Source organism: Culicoides brevitarsis, chromosome 1, assembly GCF_036172545.1.
Source record: "Culicoides brevitarsis isolate CSIRO-B50_1 chromosome 1, AGI_CSIRO_Cbre_v1, whole genome shotgun sequence".
NCBI lineage: Eukaryota > Metazoa > Arthropoda > Insecta > Diptera > Ceratopogonidae > Culicoides > Culicoides brevitarsis.
Genome location: NC_087085.1, coordinates 37,108,588 through 37,125,406, shown reverse-complemented (window position 1 = coordinate 37,125,406; position 16,819 = coordinate 37,108,588). Strand labels below are relative to the sequence as shown.

Here is a 16,819-nt window from a genome sequence, read left to right as displayed (position 1 = left end):
ATTTTTTAAATTTTCTAAAATTAATTGTTTAAATTTGTTAAAATTATTTAAGTTTTTTTTTTTTTAATTAAAAATAATTTTTTAAATTATTTAACTTAAAAATTATTTTTTAAAATTTAATTATTTTTTAAATTTCTAAAATTTATAATTTTATTTTTTTTTTTTTTTTTTAAATTATTGTTTTTTTTTAATTTTTAATCAAATTCAACTTTTTTACAAGTCAAAAATTCATCTAAAAAGTTTCATATGGACTCCCTAAAATTTTCTTTAAATAAAAATAATTTAAATTCCTCAAAAAAAAAAACAATGGAAATTTCTTCCATTTAAAAATGCTGCTTCGACTTTTCTTTTGCATATTATCCTCGTCAGATCATCAAACAACACCAAATATAAATGAAATGAATAAGAAATGCGACTCATCCTTCGCCCATCTTTTTCTCCGGTGAAAATTGCTTGTCTTGCCTTTGCCTCGTCTTCGTCTCGTTCAACAATTGAATAATGCATTTTCAACAAAGTTCACACTGAAACTCACACACTCCCATTATTTTCAGGATTATATTACAACAACGAAGAATTTTTTTTTCTTTTATTTTTCTCGTGAAAAAGAACACAAACGACGACGTATCATAAAGAACTTTGGTGTAATAAAATAAATTTTCATCTCATTTTTCCCTGTCTCTCGCTGCGTGTGAGCGAAGTTTAAGTTTCATTTTCTCTGTTTATGATTTCGTTCCTCGTATCTTCTTCTGACCCGTTTATTTGCATAAAAATGCCATTTTTACTTACCTCAATAAAAAAAAAGTTGGCGAAAAAAAGTTAATATCGTCAATCAATGTTTAATGTTCTGCTGTTGCGTCGTTCACGAGCAAATATTTGCACAAATAAATATTTTTCATTGGATTTTAAAGTTTTTTTTGCTGAAGACACCTGTCGTGCGAATGAATTTTCCAAACAAAAAGATTCACTTGTTAATGTCACTAAAAATTTATTCTTGTTGACGTTGTTGTTGTTGTTGTAACTTTTGCTGCTGTTTGTCGTACGAGTGCAACAAAAGACACACAAAAAATCAATAGAAGTCTGTTTCTGTTGTAAAAATTTTATATCAAAATAAAAAATGCATTACAATGTTTGAGTTTTACAAAAAAAAAATTTTTTTCGTAAGTGATTTTAATTTTTAACTTTATTTTTTTTTTCTTGTAGGAAATGGAAATTGTAACGATTGTCTACACTTTTTTTGTATTATTTTTTGTACGTATTTGTCACGAACACGACAACGAGGAAGGAAAACCGCAGACAAGGTTTTCTCTTTAATTTTAATTTTTATCTTTATCTTCACTGAAAATTATTTTTTAAATATTTTTTTGGATTTTCTTAATTTTATTTTTATTTTATTTATTTTTTAATATTTTTTTTTTAATTTTTCTCATAAATTGAGTTATCTTCGGAGATACACTTCACTTCACTATTTTTATTTATTTCCAGTAGTCGACGAGATACAGTCAGAATAGAATGTGACTAAACTCCACGACGGATGAAACGAAACTTGCGCCTCGTCTTGATGATGGTACACGTAAATAACTAGGCGAGGTATGTGGCACTGATAGAAGTATATAAAGAGAGAAAAAGAGCAAAAACTGAGAGAATCACTCTCTTTGTTTATTATTTCCTGTGTATGTTGTCAGTCGCCGCCGCCGATTTTAGTATTTTTTGCATGTAGAACGACAACCAGTTGAGTGATTTTTATTTACAAAGATTTTGTAAAGAGAGTTTTACGGGTTTCTCTCTCGTGATAGAATTTTAGGAAGATTTTTTTAAATGAAAAAAAAAATAACAAGAATTTTATTTTTTTTTTTTATTTAAAAATTTAAAATAATTTTTCTAAATTTAATGATATGGTAAAATTATTTAAAAAAGTGATAAGAAATTAAAATTTGATGAGTGAATGAAATTAATACGTGATTAAAACGTGCCGACGTGATGATGAACAGATGAAAAACGTGATGATTGAAAGTGATAAATGAAACAATTTTAACAGAAAATATTAAAAATTGATACTTTTTAAGTAAAAATTAATTTTTTCTTTAAAAAAATTATTTTTAAAAATTTTTTGAAAGCTTTTAATAAGTCTCAAATGTGTAAAAAATTTAATTAGTAAAAAAAAATATTTTAATTTTTTAATTATGAAATAAATTTAAAAATAATTTTATTAAAAAAAAAAAAAAAATAAAAAAATAAAAATTTTTTAAATTTTAATTTTTATGAAAAAAAATTATAAAAAAATTAAAATAAAAAAAAAAAAAAAAAAATTAATTAAAAAAAATTAAAGTTTAAATAATAATTAATTGAGCTTAAATAAATTTAAAAAAAATTTTAAAGTAGAAATTGAGTCACGTGGTTTAAAAAATAACGGCAAGTTTTTTACTAAAGCAAATCCATTCAATAGCCTGGAGGTTAGAAACTATAAAAATCCCATCAGTTACTATCCTCAAAGAGGAAAAATCCAGCTATGATCCTCATCTGAATTAAATCAAAGGCAAATTTTGAACAAAAACTATCGGAATTTTCTGAAAATTTATAAATTAAATCAAATTTTTGAATAATTTTCGTATAAATTTTTAATAAATTTTTTAATTTTTAAAATTTATTTCATCTTCCAATTTATTTAACTTTAATTTTTATTCATTTTTAATTTTTTTTATTTCGAAAAAAAATTGAAATTTTTAATTTTTTGTCTCCCGATTTTTTTTAATAAAATTTTACAATTCACAAATTTGACATTTTTAATGATATTTAACTGAAAATTTTAAATTAAAAAAAAATCAAAAATTTTTTTTTTATTTTTTAAATTAATTTATTTTTATAAAATTAAAATTAAAACTGAATTAAAAAGCTAAGTAAATTATTTTTTTTTAATTTTATTTATTCTCAAAAATATAAAAATTGTAAAAAATAAGAATCAAAACCTTGACATTGAAATTTCGAATTTTTTCCTGCAAAGCAATTCCAACAAGTTACGCTTCAAAATTGCCTGTACGACATGTAAGCAATACGCGATAGGTGCTTACTCCGGTGAAGACGCAATTCATTCAACCTCTAATTATCTCAAAATTTCGCGAATATTTCCATAAATCCGGCTACGTAAGTACACAATTCCTCCATTTTGTTGCCAATTTCACGCATTTCGTGTAGTCGCTTGCATCGAATGCGCGTCATTCGCACCCCAAATGACTAAACATATTTTTTTATTGGTTTTTTTATGTTCCCTCAATTTGCAGCCATAGTGAAAGTGATTATCTGCAGACAAACAACAAATCACGACGACAGTAACGACGACGAAAAAAAAGTAGTGACGACGCGTCTCCTGGCGACTTTGGATGTCAACAATATGCTGGGTCATCCGCAAAACGGCACAACGCCAATTATGGCGAACGGAAAGTCCGCAGATAAAGTGCGCTTCATCAAACCGAATGTCTCAGAAGTGAGCGATTGTAAGTGAAATGACAAAAATTTGCATAACAAAAAATTATTTAAATTTTTTTTTGTATTTTTTCGTGTCGCAGTAATGCCTTTGGAGTCAGAAGTCGATCCGAGAATTGATGATTTCGAGCCGCCGGAATTTTTTCTCCGCAGTTACGGCGAAAATGGGGAGTTGCACAAGGAAATCGCGCTGAAAAAGTACATGCCGGTGTATGTGGGACGTGCAATTGGGTGCATTATTGATTTATTGGAGCCTTCGATCTCGCGACGACATTGCGTGTTTCAGTACAAGGAGCTGTTAATCGATCATATGGGAAATTCGGTGTCGGGTTACATGTTGTATGACTTGAAAAGCTCGCACGGCACCTTTTTGAACGACGAACGGATCCCAAGTATGGAAAATATCAAGTTGCATCACGGCGATCGCATCAAATTGGGACAATGTACGACGATTTTCACCTTTTTCGACTCGAAACACAACGAACGAGGCACAGAAAAGCCCCGAAAAGAGCCTCCGGAAGCGACAACGGTCGCCGTTCAAACCACGGAACCCGTTTCGCAGGCATATTCCGACGAAATGGTCACACAACAGCCCTCGTCGACAAGTCAAACTGGCGATGCGGAGCAATTTTTGCATGATCCCGACCTACTTTCGACTACATCATGGCTCCAAAAGTACATCATGATCCTGAACAATCTCGCTGACTCGGCAAAGGAATATGAGGAATACGGAGTGCCTGTCCCGAATTTCGACATGGATTCATTTTTGTCGAAACGTCTGAAGCTCGAACACACGAAACTCGTGCAACAAGCGCAAATTGTCGCCGAACTGCTTGCTTTGATCGGTTCCGATGACCCACAGTTGGAAATGCCGCCGCCCGAGGAGACCATCAAACGACGTCGCAAACGAAAACCCAAATTCACGGATCTCGAAGCACCGCCGCCGATCACCACGAAACGCGTTCGAAAACCAAAAATCATCGAAGATGCCTCGGAAACACCTGTGGCGCCTGTCGCGGTGAAAAAACGACGCAAACGCCGCACAAAAGCGGAAATTTTGGCCGACATGTATCGCAGTAGTCAAGAATCAACGCAACTTATGGAAGATATTGATCCGCTCGCTATCACAAAATCCGAGCCAATTAATCAAGAAGCACCGTCTCGCAAACGAAGACGCCAGAACAAAGTCAAAAACGACGAACAAGGACCAGTAGCAATCTTGCCAGTAATCAAAAAAGAGAGAAAAAAGCCTGGAAGGAAACCAAAACTCACGTCAATTCCACAAAATGAACAGCAATTAATCGAAAATCCGCAAGAATTTCAAAAAACGCCTCCCACGAGGAAGAAAAAAATGGGACGTCCTGCGAGAAAATTTTTTGAACCTCAATTTAATTCGACGCAACAAATTGCCCCAACAGAACCAATTTTTTTCAATGAACCCGAAAATTTTCTCGCCTCACCGATAATCGCGTCACAAACGCAGCAGCAACAAGTGCTCGTGGAGCAGCAACAACAACAAGCGCCGCCCAGCGGCAATCCTTACAAGACAATTGTGAAAAATCAACCGCGCATCTTGCTACAAAAGATATTGTAGGATACTTAAAAAGTAACGAAACTTAATTTTTTTTTATTATTGGAGACCATGACTTACTCATTTTAGACTTTTTATCAAGTATTAGATGTATTTTTCATTTTTTTTTGTTTTGAGAGACCGCGAGTGTGAAATTCCTTCTTAGACGATAGATAGATAGTACTTAGGATAAATTTAAATAAATGTAAAGAAATATATAAAATATATTTATAAATGATAAGACGATCGTAGATAAATGAAAAAAGAGAGAGATAATATTCCGTTGAATAAAGATGAAGATATTTGAAGTTTGCAAGATGAAATTATGTTTTTTATTTATTTTTTTTTAATATTTAGGTCCCTACAATTTTGAAATTTTAATTTTTTCTAATTTTTATTTAATTTTTTAAAAAATTACTTTAATTAATTATTTATTCATTTTATATTTGAAGAAATTTTTAATTTTTCTTAAAATTTAATTTAATGTGAAATTTTTTTTTCAATTTTTTAAATTACATTTTATATTTATTTAATTTTTGTTCGTATATAAAAATAAAAAATTAATTAAAAAATTAATTATTTAAATTAAATTATTAATTTTTGGGTACAAATTTTTGTTTAGAATTTTTAACAAATCAATTTTTATTTTAATTTCTATATTCATAAATTATTTAAAGACTATTTGACTTCAAATTTAGTTTTTAAAAAAAATATTAATTTAATTAATTTAAAAATTTATCAATATTTTCGTTTGATTTCTTTAAATTAATTAATAAGAAATCATAAAATTACTTAGATTTTTAAAATATTTATTTTATATCATAAAATTGATAATTTATTATTTAAATAAATAAAATTATTTTAAATTTAATTAAATAAAATATTCTTTAAAATTTTAATTAATTTTAATTTTTTTACAATATTATTTTTTTTTTTTGTTTAAAAAAATCAGAAAATAGATTTTTTTATTTAAAAAAAATTAAAAATCATTTAGTTTTTTTTTTAATTTAAATTTATAATTAATTAATTTTTTGAATTGGTAAAAATTTCATTTATTAAATAATCATAAATTGAAAATTTTAAAATAAAAAAAAATTAAAATGAAATTAATTAAATTAAGTAATTTTAATAGATTAAATTCCAATTCATTTTTATTTTTAAATATATATTTTTTTTTTGAAAATTAAAAATTTTTTAATTGAATAAAAAAATAATTTTAAATTAAAAAAAAAATAAAATAATTCATTTTTCACTAAAAATTTTACTTAAAATTCTAAAAATTTTTTGTCTTTTTTTAATATTTTTTTTTTATTCAAAAAAAAAAATAGTAAGAAATAATTAATATTTTTTTTTACTGAAATTGATTATTTAGATAATTTTTTAATAATTATTCTAAGAGTATTTTTAAATGAATATTAAATAATTAAATATAAAAAAATTTGATAAAAACACGATTTCGAGCTTCAACCTCCCTAAAATATTTTTTTTTGACGTAAAAAATTTTGACATTTAAAATGTTCCCCTGAACAGAAACCCGCACAATATTACAAAACACTTTTAAAAATAAATAAAAATTTCTCAATAAAAAAAACTAAAATTTACCTCGAAAAATGGCTCGCTACAATTGGCTTTACCGCAAAGTGCGAAAATACATGCAGCCCGTAGACTTTGATGTCGCCGAAAAATGGAAGAAACGCCTGTCACTCATCTATTTCTTGTGTGCCTGGAACGCAATTGCCTTCATCGGATTTCAATACTACCGCGGCAAAGGCGATTGGGCGAAAGCTGCAGGTCTCAAAACGGAAGGCGAGGAAAAAATTCCCGTCGCCGCGCAATACGCCAACGTCCTTGGCATCAAAAATGCTCATGTCACGAGGATATCGGGCTTAAAAAAATCCGCCGAATACGAAATTGTCGACGGCGAAGTGCGGTTCAAAGACACAAATGACCAAAATGAGTCAATTTCTAGTTAAAATTTTTAATTTTGTGTAGTTAATAAATTTATTTAATAATAAAAATAATTTTTTCAAACGATTCCCCAAACTTCTTCGAAAGCAGAACAGAGTTTAGAGCACGTAAGTGCCGCGGAAAGTGGATAATTACTGATCGAAATGACATCTTCTTTGTATGGGACATCGACATTGCCGTGCGCGAACGCTCCAACAACAATCGCCATCGGTAAATCATCTTTCGGCACGAGTTCACGGCAATTTTCGACCTTTTTCGAACTATATGACATCACAATTTTACGACAACCGACCGGCAAATGATTTTCTATCGGATTTTTTATGACTTTCATCAGCTTCATTGTGCTATCCGATGCTCGAATCGAGAATTTGTGTAAAAGTTGCACTAAAAAAAAACAAAATTTTAAAATTTTTATTGAAAAAATTAAAAAATTCCTCACCCATCAGCCCAGCAAATCGTCTAAAAGTTCTCGGAATCCGAATTTGTGGATTAACTTCAATCAAAACGTTCTTTTCTGTCCTGATATAAACTTGCAACAGTCCGGCACGATTCAGGGGCGAGTCAATTAACATCAACAACGACTGATGGGTGATGTCGGGACGACAAGTGCCTGGATCGCGATTGTGTTTTCGCAAGAGATTCGGATGATCGTCACAATTTAAAAGTTCGAATGCCTTTCCGATTTTGATGGTTTCGAGTTGGGCGCCTTCTAAGATGATAATTAAGCTGAAAAAGATGAATTTTTAGTAAAATTTGATGAAAAATATTTTATGAAAGATTTTTACCGCTTATCATTGGCGCGAACATGACTCGTTTTGAGATGTTTTGAAGATAAATCGAACTCATCTTCGTTCTTTTGTTCTCCGATTTGGCGTTTTTTGCCCATTTTTTAAAGGAATTAAGTGTTAAAGTGGAAAAAATTTGATTATTTTTTGTTTTTGTGTGTTGTAAACAAACACATGTGAGAAATTTTTGGGAATTTGTATTGGGATGGATTTATCCCATGTCACAAAAAATTATAAATGTTAACGGTATATTTTATTTTAAAAAAATTTGAGCGAAAATTTTACCTTTTACCTTAAAAATTAAGCAAATTTTAGTTAAAAAATTTTAATATGAAAATTAGGCCGTTACAAATTTTTTTTTCATCAAAATTTTGTCCCAAAAGATTTTTTTCAAAATATGGAGGCAAAAAAAATAAAAAAAAAGTTTGACAAAAAAATGACAAAATTTTAACAGTTTTTTGTCATTAATCAATATTTTGATTACATTGAGATTTGATAATTAAAAATTTATTTCAAAGTATTTTAAGTTAAAAATACATATAAACAAAAAAATTCGTAAAAATAACTGTCAAAAAATTTTGAAAAACATTTTTTTTTTTAAATTCGTTTTAAAATACGATTTTTTAAACAAAAATCTTAAAAATTTAAATTTTTTAAACAAAAATTCTTAAAAATTTAAATTTTTTAAAAAATTTTGGGAAATTCTTTGAAAAAATATGAAAAAGACCAAAAAACGGTCAATTTTGATGAAATTCTAAATTTTTTTTTTATTTTGCCATTTTCGATTTTGAAATGAAGCATTTTAAAAAAAATTTTTATTTTACCTTTAAATTTAAGCAAATTTTGGTTAAAAAATTTTAATAAAAAAATTTATTCAAAATCAAAAAATTAATCTTACCAACTGCAAACTCCACGTGGATAGATTTACAACTCTTATGAACAAAAGAAATGATGCATTAAAAAGTGTTAGTAGTACATTTTTTTTAAATTTTCATTTATTTTTTTTTACAGTGAGGGGTTTTTCTTCTAAATTTAGTGTTAGTTGAGTTTTTATTTTGGAATTTATTTTTTTTTAATATTTATTTTGATATCAACATCTATAAAACGATAGATTTTTTGATTATTTTTCTAAATTTTTCCTTCTTCTAATTTTTTTCTTTGTGTAAATTTCCCTTTTCCTTTATAAAACTGGTCGGCACTAATTTCCTTTTCATAAAAAACGTTAATTTTCTAGCTATTTTACGTATCATAACATTGAGAATTATTTATTTATTTTTTTTTTGTGTTAGAATTTCTAACTGAGAAGACTTGAATAGATATTTTTAATAATAATTTTTAACAAACGTGACAAAAAACAAACGGCAACAAATTGTGCTAAAAATGCGTTAAAGATAGTCTAAAGATTTGTTAGAATGTATAAAAAGTACGGTGCTAACAATAATAATTTACTTAAAAAAAACTTAACGAAGCACATCTACAGGTTTTTTTTAATACAAAAACTCAACATTTTTTTTTTGTCTTTTTTGGATTACTTTTTTTTTGTGATTAGAAAAAATGATACTGATTGTTGTTCGAGACTTATTGTTTTTTAGGCGGAGACGCCAACTTGATTTTGTTGTAATAGCCATTAATGTTGATCAAGTTGATGAATTCGCCAATTTCGAGTTGGTAGCCTGTATTGACCATTTTGTTGCCCAAGTAGATGATGTAGCCGACATTGTGTTCGAACATCTTTTCAATTTTCAGGATTTGATTGTATTTGGCGTGCACAAAGGATTTTTCCGCATCGGGAACGAATTGATGGGTGATGAGATTTCTAAAAAAATAGAAAAAAAATTATTGATTTATGAATTAATTAATTAAAATTAAAATTAAAATTAAAATTAAAATTAAAATTAAAATTAAAATTAAAATTAAAATTAAAATTAAAATTAAAATTAAAATTAAAATTAAAATTAAAATTAAAATTAAAATTAAAATTAAAATTAAAATTAAAATTAAAATTAAAATTAAAATTAAAATTAAAATTAAAATTAAAATTAAAATTAAAATTAAAATTAAAATTAAAATTAAAATTAAAATTAATAAATTAAAATTAATAAATTAAAATTAAAATTAAAATTAATAAATTTAAATTAATAAATTAAATTTAATAAATTAAAATTAATAAATTAAAATTAAAATTAAAATTAATAAATTAAAATTAATAAATTAAAATTAATAAATTAAAATTAAAAATTAAAATTAATAAATTAAAATTAATAAATTAAAATTAATAAATTAAAATTAATAAATTAAAATTAATAAATTAAAATTAATAAATTAAAATTAATAAATTAAAATTAATAAATTAAAATTAATAAATTAAAATTAATAAATTAAAATTAATAAATTAAAATTAATAAATTAAAATTAATAAATTAAAATTAATAAATTAAAATTAATTTAAATTAATTAAAATTAATAAATTAAAATTAAAATTAAAATTAAAATTAAAATTAAAATTAAAATTAATAAATTAAAATTAAAATTAAAATTAAAATTAAAATTAAAATTAAAATTAATAAATTAAAATTAAAATTAAAATTAAAATTAAAATTAAAATTAAAATTAAAATTAAAATTAAAATTAAAATTAAAAATTAAAATTAAAATTAAAATTAAAATTAAAATTAAAATTAAAATTAAAATTAAAATTAAAATTAAAATTAAAATTAAAATTAATAAATTAAAATTAAAATTAAAATTAAAATTAAAATTAATAAATTAAAATTAATAAATTAAAATTAAAATTAATAAATTAAAATTAATAAATTAAAATTAAATTAAAACTCACCTGTAAAACTGCAAAATGATCGCAAAAATCGTCTCCAACACGCTATGGAACAACGTGCACTGTTTCGTAAGTAAACACAAAAATTTGATCCTCTTGATGTACTTCACGTGTTTCCGATACAAATCCTCCATCGTCACCGTGCTATTCAGATCATCTTTCAACGCCTTCCACGAAACTTGTAACCCGGCTCTCGTAATGTGATTCAACAAGGCATGCATAAATTGCGACAATTTATGCCGAACCTCCTGAATTCTCCGATATTGCGGCGCCCGGAGCAAATCTGTGCCCAATTCCTTATGAGCTTCTTTCAGATATTGAAAAGACGATTCCAGAACCCATCCAATTCGCCGAATTTTCACGAGATACTTAAAAATGTACGAATATTCCGTAATTGTGTCTAAATTCAAAACCAGATTCAAGGGCCACGAGACTTGATAGTCGAGTGTGAGCATTCCGAGGGCATCGGGCGACGTAAGTTCGAATTTTTCCGGTTTTTGACCCACTTTGAACGTTAAACGATCCGTGTTTTTGTCATTTCCGATGATACTCGACCCCAGAGCGTTATCTAAGAGTGAATGCAACGTTTGTGGGTTCAACAGATCGTTCGGAGAGGCACCGCCTTCCATCCTTTTAAGCAGCCCATCGCAGATGTGACTCCCGAATTCGCCATCCATCATGAAGAAATAGTTCCGCAACGACTTGAAATGCCCAATAACGTCAAGTTCCAGCAAAAAAAGCTTCATTATCTCGCCATTGATGATTTCCATGTGAGCATTCAGGGGCAACGTCAACGATTTTTGCAGAAATTTCGTCAAAGTTGTCACATCCAAGCATTTTAGCTCCGTAACTCCCTTCGAATCATCCTTTTCTCGGTCCGCATCCCACACAGAACTACCGCCATGACTCTTGGGCAACGCCAGCGGCATCAAACTATGCATCTTCCGTTCCACAAGTTTCACAAAATCGTAATAATTTGGATCAGAATCGACCGTAGAGACACTTCCGGCGCTTTTTAGAGTGCCTCCATCCTCAGATCCGCCTGATTTTGTGGGTGACATCAAAAATCTGAACGAATTCGCTGGGCGATCATTACTTAATAACGCACTATCGGGCGTTGGTTGGTTAATAACTGCCGTATTTGGCACCCCAAGTGAGTCCGGGATGTCGTGATTTGCAATTTCCGTGTCGAGTTTCAACGAAGCGAATTGCGACATGTCCGGCGATGGCGTTTCTACTCCCGTGATGATGTTAAATTCACTTTCCAATACTTTTTTGCGGTTCCGGGCGCGATCCGTGTCGAGATTCAAATACCCTGGTTTTGGTTTTTGCTCTTTGGCGGGACCCGCGATGAGTTCAAACTCTTGTTGCATCGTTTTGAGACGATTTTTTTGCAGGTCTGTCATATTTTTGGGCTCTTCCTCGAAGTAATGTGTACCGAGAATCTTCATTTTATTGCGTTGCGCATCGGAAAAAGTGCTGGGATCGCGATCTTCGAGCACTACATCGTCAAGTTCGATGCCAAACTCACTCGAGAGGATTTTTAATTTGTTTTTCTGCGCTGCACTGAGAGCTCGTTCCTTCTTCAGACCCGGATTATTCTCCTTATCTTTCGGGTCGTCCTTCAAATTGTAACATTCCGACAAAACTCGCATCTTATTTCGCTGTGCGTCGGTCATCGGAAGACTTGAAGTCGGTGCCGAGCCACTTTCGAGGCCTAAACGATCGATAGTTGAGCCCATAACGCGTTTCCGGTTTCTTTGGAAGTCGGTTATCATCACTTCAGCACACTCTTCTTCGTCTAAATTCGCGTTCAAGATGTCACTTTCGCTCTTTTGCATTATCGGATTGCGCGAATTCATGTTTGGTTCGGGACTTTCCGCTTTATTTTTGTAATTTTCGTTCATCACGGCCTCATGCAAGGATGGTGTGGACTTGCAAAAACTACTGGTCATCAATTTATTGCTCATTTTTTCGTCTTCTGGCGTGACAAAGTGATCGCTGCCGAGCGACATTGCCATTATTCCATCGACGCCATCAGATTTTGGGGAAATATCTTCCAACTTTTCCTTGTTCGAAAGCTCAGATTTTAGTTTGGCGACGAGTTTTTCGGTCCGTTCGCGTTTTTCGTCGATCAAGCGGTTCAGTTCTTCGTAATATTCGATGCGTTTTTTGCGTTCCAAGTTTTCGGCGAGAAGTTGTTCTTGCTCAAGGGCTTCCGCTTCCTTCAAGTACATGAGTTCTCGTTCGATATTTGCCTTTTTTTCGGTTAATTTTTGCTCGCGGATTTCCTCCATTTGTAACTTTAGCTCTTCGCGTTGTTGCGTGCGGAATTTTTGCAAGTCGATTGCTTTTTGTTCCTGTTCGTTTTTCCATTTTTCGTAGTTTTGGCGGGAATTTTCCTCGATGCGCGCCTGGAGAGCTTCGTGTTTTTGCGATTTTAGCTTGAAAATGTCAGCGACGTTGACGGGTTCGCCGCAGAGGATGCGGGCGTGTGCGAGATAGTCGTTGCATTTTTTGCGAACTTCCTCGATGGAGCGATGATCCAAGCAGACTTTCAATTTGAAACGATCCATGGTGAAAATTGGATGCTGAAAAGTGAAGAAAAATAAATTTTTAGAACTAGAATTTCGAAAAATTTTAAATTTTTTAAAAATAATTTTTTGAAATTTTTAATTTTTAAGAACAAATTTCGAAAATATTATTTTAAAATTTGAACTTAAAAGTAAAGAAAAATCAACAAAATCTCCCAAAATAAAAATTTTTGAAAAAAAATAATTTTGGTCACGTTACTTTCAAAATAATGTTTTTCAACATTTCAATAGAAAATGTCGTAATTAAGCAAATTTCTTTAACAAATTTTTTAATAAAAAATTTATGTCAATTGATTAAATTTTCAAATTATTTTTAAAAAATTAAAAATTTTTTAGAAAAAATTAAAAAAATTTTTGGTAAAATCAAAACTTACATCAGGTTTATAAGTCCTCAACAAATTCGTATACTTCCCGCAAAGCAAAATATCCTCTTCATATCCTTGCAAGAACAATGGCACACTTTGTTTCCGTATCTGATAAGCCTTATCGAAGTACGTTTTCGTGTTCGCATGGTACGCATTCACGAAACAAATGAAAAGCTCCTTGCACGGATCCTCAAAATGCCCGAAAAACAACCATTTTTCAAAATTACTAAAATACACTTGGCAACAATTGCTGAGAATAAAGACCAAAAATAGCGAAATGTCCGTTTGCGTGATTCCAATGATCTCGCGATACAAAAATCCCAAGAATTCGGAGCCTTCGGGTAATTTTGTGATCGCTTGTCCTTGCGGATGGATCCGTAAAACTTTTGTCAGAGCAACCAACTGTTTCTTCATGTGCTTTATTCGATGACTGTAGGCGAGTAAAGTGTTGTCTTCGAACGAAAGAACGAATTTACGGAATGTGATGAGGAAGCTTTCGATGCTGTCGCATAATGCCTGAAAAAAATATCAATTACGAATTTTTAGTACAAATTTTGATAATTTAAGAAATTTTTAGTACAAATTTTGATAATTTAAGAAATTTTTAGTACAAATTTTGATAATTTAAGAAATTTTTAGTACAAATTTTGATAATTTAAGAAATTTTTAGTACAAATTTTGATAATTTAAGAAATTTTTAGTACAAATTTTGATAATTTAAGAAATTTTTAGTACAAATTTTGATAATTTAAGAAATTTTTAGTACAAATTTTGATAATTTAAGAAATTTTTAGTACAAATTTTGATAATTTAAAAAAATTTTAGTACAAATTTTGATAATTTAAGAAATTTTTAGTACAAATTTTGATAATTTAAGAAATTTTTAGTACAAATTTTGATAATTTAAGAAATTTTTAGTACAAATTTTGATAATTTAAAAAATTTTTAGTACAAATTTTGATAATTTAAGAAATTTTTAGTACAAATTTTATTAATTTAAAATATTTTTTAGAACAAACTTTGATAGTTTAAAAAAGTTTAGTACAAATTTTGATAATTTAAGAAACTTTTAGTACAAATTTTATTAATTTAAAAATTTTTTTAGAGCAAACTTTGATACTTTAAGAAATTTTTAGTACAAATTTTGATAACCTTAAAAATTTTAGTACAAATTTTGATAATTTAAAAAATTTTTAGTACAAATTTTGATAATTAAAAAAATTTTTAGTACAAATTTTTAATTTAATTAATTTTTTTTAAAAAAATTTTTAGTACAAATTTTGATAATTTAAAAAATTTTTAGTAAAATTTCGAAAACTCAAAAAAAAAATTAAAAATACTCACTTTAAAGACAAATCCATCATGAACTTTCACCACACTCTTGCACCGATACGGAACACTGCGCGACGTAAAGAACTGCAATCGCTTAAAACACGTTCCGCATTCGACGAAATCCTGCACAATTGTCTTAAACGTCTGCGGCGACACTCCATCAACCGTCAAATTTGGCACCATTTCGAAAATCATCTCGGTAAAGTCAAATTCGAACGATTCCGAGCTAATCCCGACAGTTAAATATTTCACATCGATCATGAACGCATTCAATGGAATGATATTTGCCTTGAATTTCTTCCCCTTTCTCTCTTGATTGATCGTCAGAAGCGACAAAAGACTATTTGTTTCCGTGCTGAAAGGTCTTTCCTTCAAAACAATTCGCTGCCCGAGATTTTCCCAGTTCAAAATGCGCTTGTGACGTCCTCTTCCGCTACTTCGACGCAGCAATTTCGGTCCGTCGATCAACGTTGATGCACTTCCAGGTCTCGTGTAGTCTCGCGTAAAGTATTGTTTTTGTTGCACAGGCTCCGACGGAACACCCGTTAAGGAATACATGCTTCGGGGACGCTCATAGCTCGAAATGGAATTACTAAAAACCGAATTTAGCGACATATCGCTCTCACTTCCGCGAATTCCTGCCCCGTAATTTGTCGGTTTCAGTAAATATGGGTTCTCGGGACGAACGTAGTTTGAATTTCCCGCTGGTTGTGACAACGGTTCGAGCATGGAGAATCTCTTTGGCGGAATTGGCGGATAATTCGTGTTGCTGGGCGTGTCGGGATATTTTCCAAAGAACGGTTTCTATGCAAAAAATGAGGAAAAAAGATAATTTTTTATCATTTTCAGCAGTTTAAAAGTACTTACAGCAAGTCCATTTGCATCATCATCACTCCCGCCGTCCTTCAATGCCAGCAAAAGTTCAAGGACGTTCGACGTCGCAGCATCCAATGCTCCATTTTGTGCAAATTTCGCAATTAAATCCTCGAATTCGTCGGCTTCGTGTTTCTTTTTGATCGTATCTGCCCGCAATTTTAACGCAAAATGATGAATTTTCAGTTCTTCGATGACATCTTTGCTCCGTCCCTGGACATTTGTTTGATTTCCCGTCTCAAACAGAATTTCAAATGCATTTTTCCTACAAGCTTTTATCACTTTTCGCTTTTCCTCGGGCGCGCCATCCGCATTTTGGCAGAAAGACTCGCACAAGGCATTCACCAAACTAAAGACACTGTCCATCGTGAATTTAGAACAAACAAAGCATTTTTACGACGTAAATTTTGATTTTTTCGCGTGAAATGCAAATTTTTCGTGTAATGTTTTTTCTACGAGGCCAACACAATTTTGCAAGTTGTTACATGTCAAAAGGTCGATCCAACTAATTTTTTTTAAGTTTAATATTTTTAGAATTTTTAAAGAAATCTGAAATTTTTAGAAAAAAAAATAATAAAAATCATTTTGAAAATTAATTAAAAATTTAAAAAATAAAAAATTAAATTAAAAAATTTTAAAAAAGAATTTTAAAAAATTATTTTAAAATAAAAAAAAAATTAAATTTAAAAAAAAAATTAGAAATTCAAAAAAAATATCTGAAGTTTTTAGAAACAAAAATATTTTTAAAATAATTAAAAAATAAAAAAAAAATTAAATTTAAAAAATATAATTTTAAAAATAAATAATTTTAGATTAAAAAAATATTCTAAAAATTTTTTGAAATATTTTAAGAAATTCAAAAAATTATTTTTAAATTAAAATTTGTACCTACCTTGACTACTTATTATTATTTGATCAATATTTTCCTTCGTAATTTAACTGTCAAAATGCATTTTCATCCAAACAATGAAAAATCTCGTCATCTTGAATTTTTTTAGTACAAAATGGCGTCCCGGGGCTTCG

At 29.0% G+C, this 16,819-nt stretch overlaps 5 protein-coding genes across 5 annotated transcripts in view; 2 read left to right on the top strand and 3 right to left on the bottom strand.

The window, feature by feature from the left end:
- Nucleotides 1-1,515, bottom strand: part of LOC134838127 (uncharacterized) — a 37,878-nt gene extending 36,363 nt beyond the window's left edge. The window contains exon 1 of the mRNA XM_063853591.1: nucleotides 787-1,515. The gene's annotated coding sequence lies outside the window, so the exon portion shown is untranslated. The remainder of the gene's footprint in view (nucleotides 1-786) is intronic.
- A 1,542-nt stretch (nucleotides 1,516-3,057) lies between these two features.
- LOC134835746 (uncharacterized) lies at nucleotides 3,058-5,358 on the top strand. The gene is made up of 3 exons (XM_063850692.1): nucleotides 3,058-3,138; nucleotides 3,276-3,488; nucleotides 3,561-5,358. Exons 2-3 carry the CDS (start codon nucleotides 3,386-3,388, stop codon nucleotides 5,069-5,071), a joined length of 1,614 nt encoding a protein of 537 aa, XP_063706762.1. The 5' UTR covers nucleotides 3,058-3,138; nucleotides 3,276-3,385; the 3' UTR covers nucleotides 5,072-5,358.
- Nucleotides 5,359-6,553: 1,195 nt separating this feature from the next.
- On the top strand, nucleotides 6,554-7,070 carry LOC134831505 (uncharacterized). The gene has a single exon (XM_063845250.1). It carries the CDS (start codon nucleotides 6,658-6,660, stop codon nucleotides 7,018-7,020), a length of 363 nt encoding a protein of 120 aa, XP_063701320.1. The 5' UTR covers nucleotides 6,554-6,657; the 3' UTR covers nucleotides 7,021-7,070.
- LOC134831498 (ribosomal RNA small subunit methyltransferase NEP1) lies at nucleotides 7,016-7,982 on the bottom strand. Its single transcript, XM_063845237.1, has 3 exons — nucleotides 7,801-7,982; nucleotides 7,455-7,741; nucleotides 7,016-7,399 (listed from the first exon to the last, which is right to left on the bottom strand). The coding sequence occupies exons 1-3, from the start codon at nucleotides 7,899-7,901 to the stop codon at nucleotides 7,074-7,076; spliced, it is 714 nt and encodes a 237-aa protein (XP_063701307.1). The 5' UTR covers nucleotides 7,902-7,982; the 3' UTR covers nucleotides 7,016-7,073.
- An 839-nt stretch (nucleotides 7,983-8,821) lies between these two features.
- Nucleotides 8,822-16,235, bottom strand: LOC134829189 (gamma-tubulin complex component 6). Its single transcript, XM_063842190.1, has 5 exons — nucleotides 15,791-16,235; nucleotides 14,936-15,727; nucleotides 13,601-14,107; nucleotides 10,636-13,223; nucleotides 8,822-9,616 (listed from the first exon to the last, which is right to left on the bottom strand). The coding sequence occupies exons 1-5, from the start codon at nucleotides 16,160-16,162 to the stop codon at nucleotides 9,379-9,381; spliced, it is 4,497 nt and encodes a 1,498-aa protein (XP_063698260.1). The 5' UTR covers nucleotides 16,163-16,235; the 3' UTR covers nucleotides 8,822-9,378.
- Nucleotides 16,236-16,819: the final 584 nt, after the last annotated feature.

Coding starts and splice junctions, on each gene's coding strand:
- LOC134835746 (XM_063850692.1), top strand. CDS start 3,386: ATGCTGGGTCATCCGCAAAACGGCACAACGCCAATTATGGCGAACGGA. Junction 3,489..3,560: donor TGTCTCAGAAGTGAGCGATT/GTAAGTGAAATG, acceptor TTCGTGTCGCAG/TAATGCCTTTGGAGTCAGAA.
- LOC134831505 (XM_063845250.1), top strand. CDS start 6,658: ATGGCTCGCTACAATTGGCTTTACCGCAAAGTGCGAAAATACATGCAG.
- LOC134831498 (XM_063845237.1), bottom strand. CDS start 7,901: ATGGGCAAAAAACGCCAAATCGGAGAACAAAAGAACGAAGATGAGTTC. Junction 7,742..7,800: donor GTTCGCGCCAATGATAAGCG/GTAAAAATCTTT, acceptor CATCTTTTTCAG/CTTAATTATCATCTTAGAAG. Junction 7,400..7,454: donor ACGATTTGCTGGGCTGATGG/GTGAGGAATTTT, acceptor GTTTTTTTTTAG/TGCAACTTTTACACAAATTC.
- LOC134829189 (XM_063842190.1), bottom strand. CDS start 16,162: ATGGACAGTGTCTTTAGTTTGGTGAATGCCTTGTGCGAGTCTTTCTGC. Junction 15,728..15,790: donor ATGATGCAAATGGACTTGCT/GTAAGTACTTTT, acceptor TTTTTTGCATAG/AAACCGTTCTTTGGAAAATA. Junction 9,617..10,635: donor ATCATTTTGCAGTTTTACAG/GTGAGTTTTAAT, acceptor CTATTTTTTTAG/AAATCTCATCACCCATCAAT.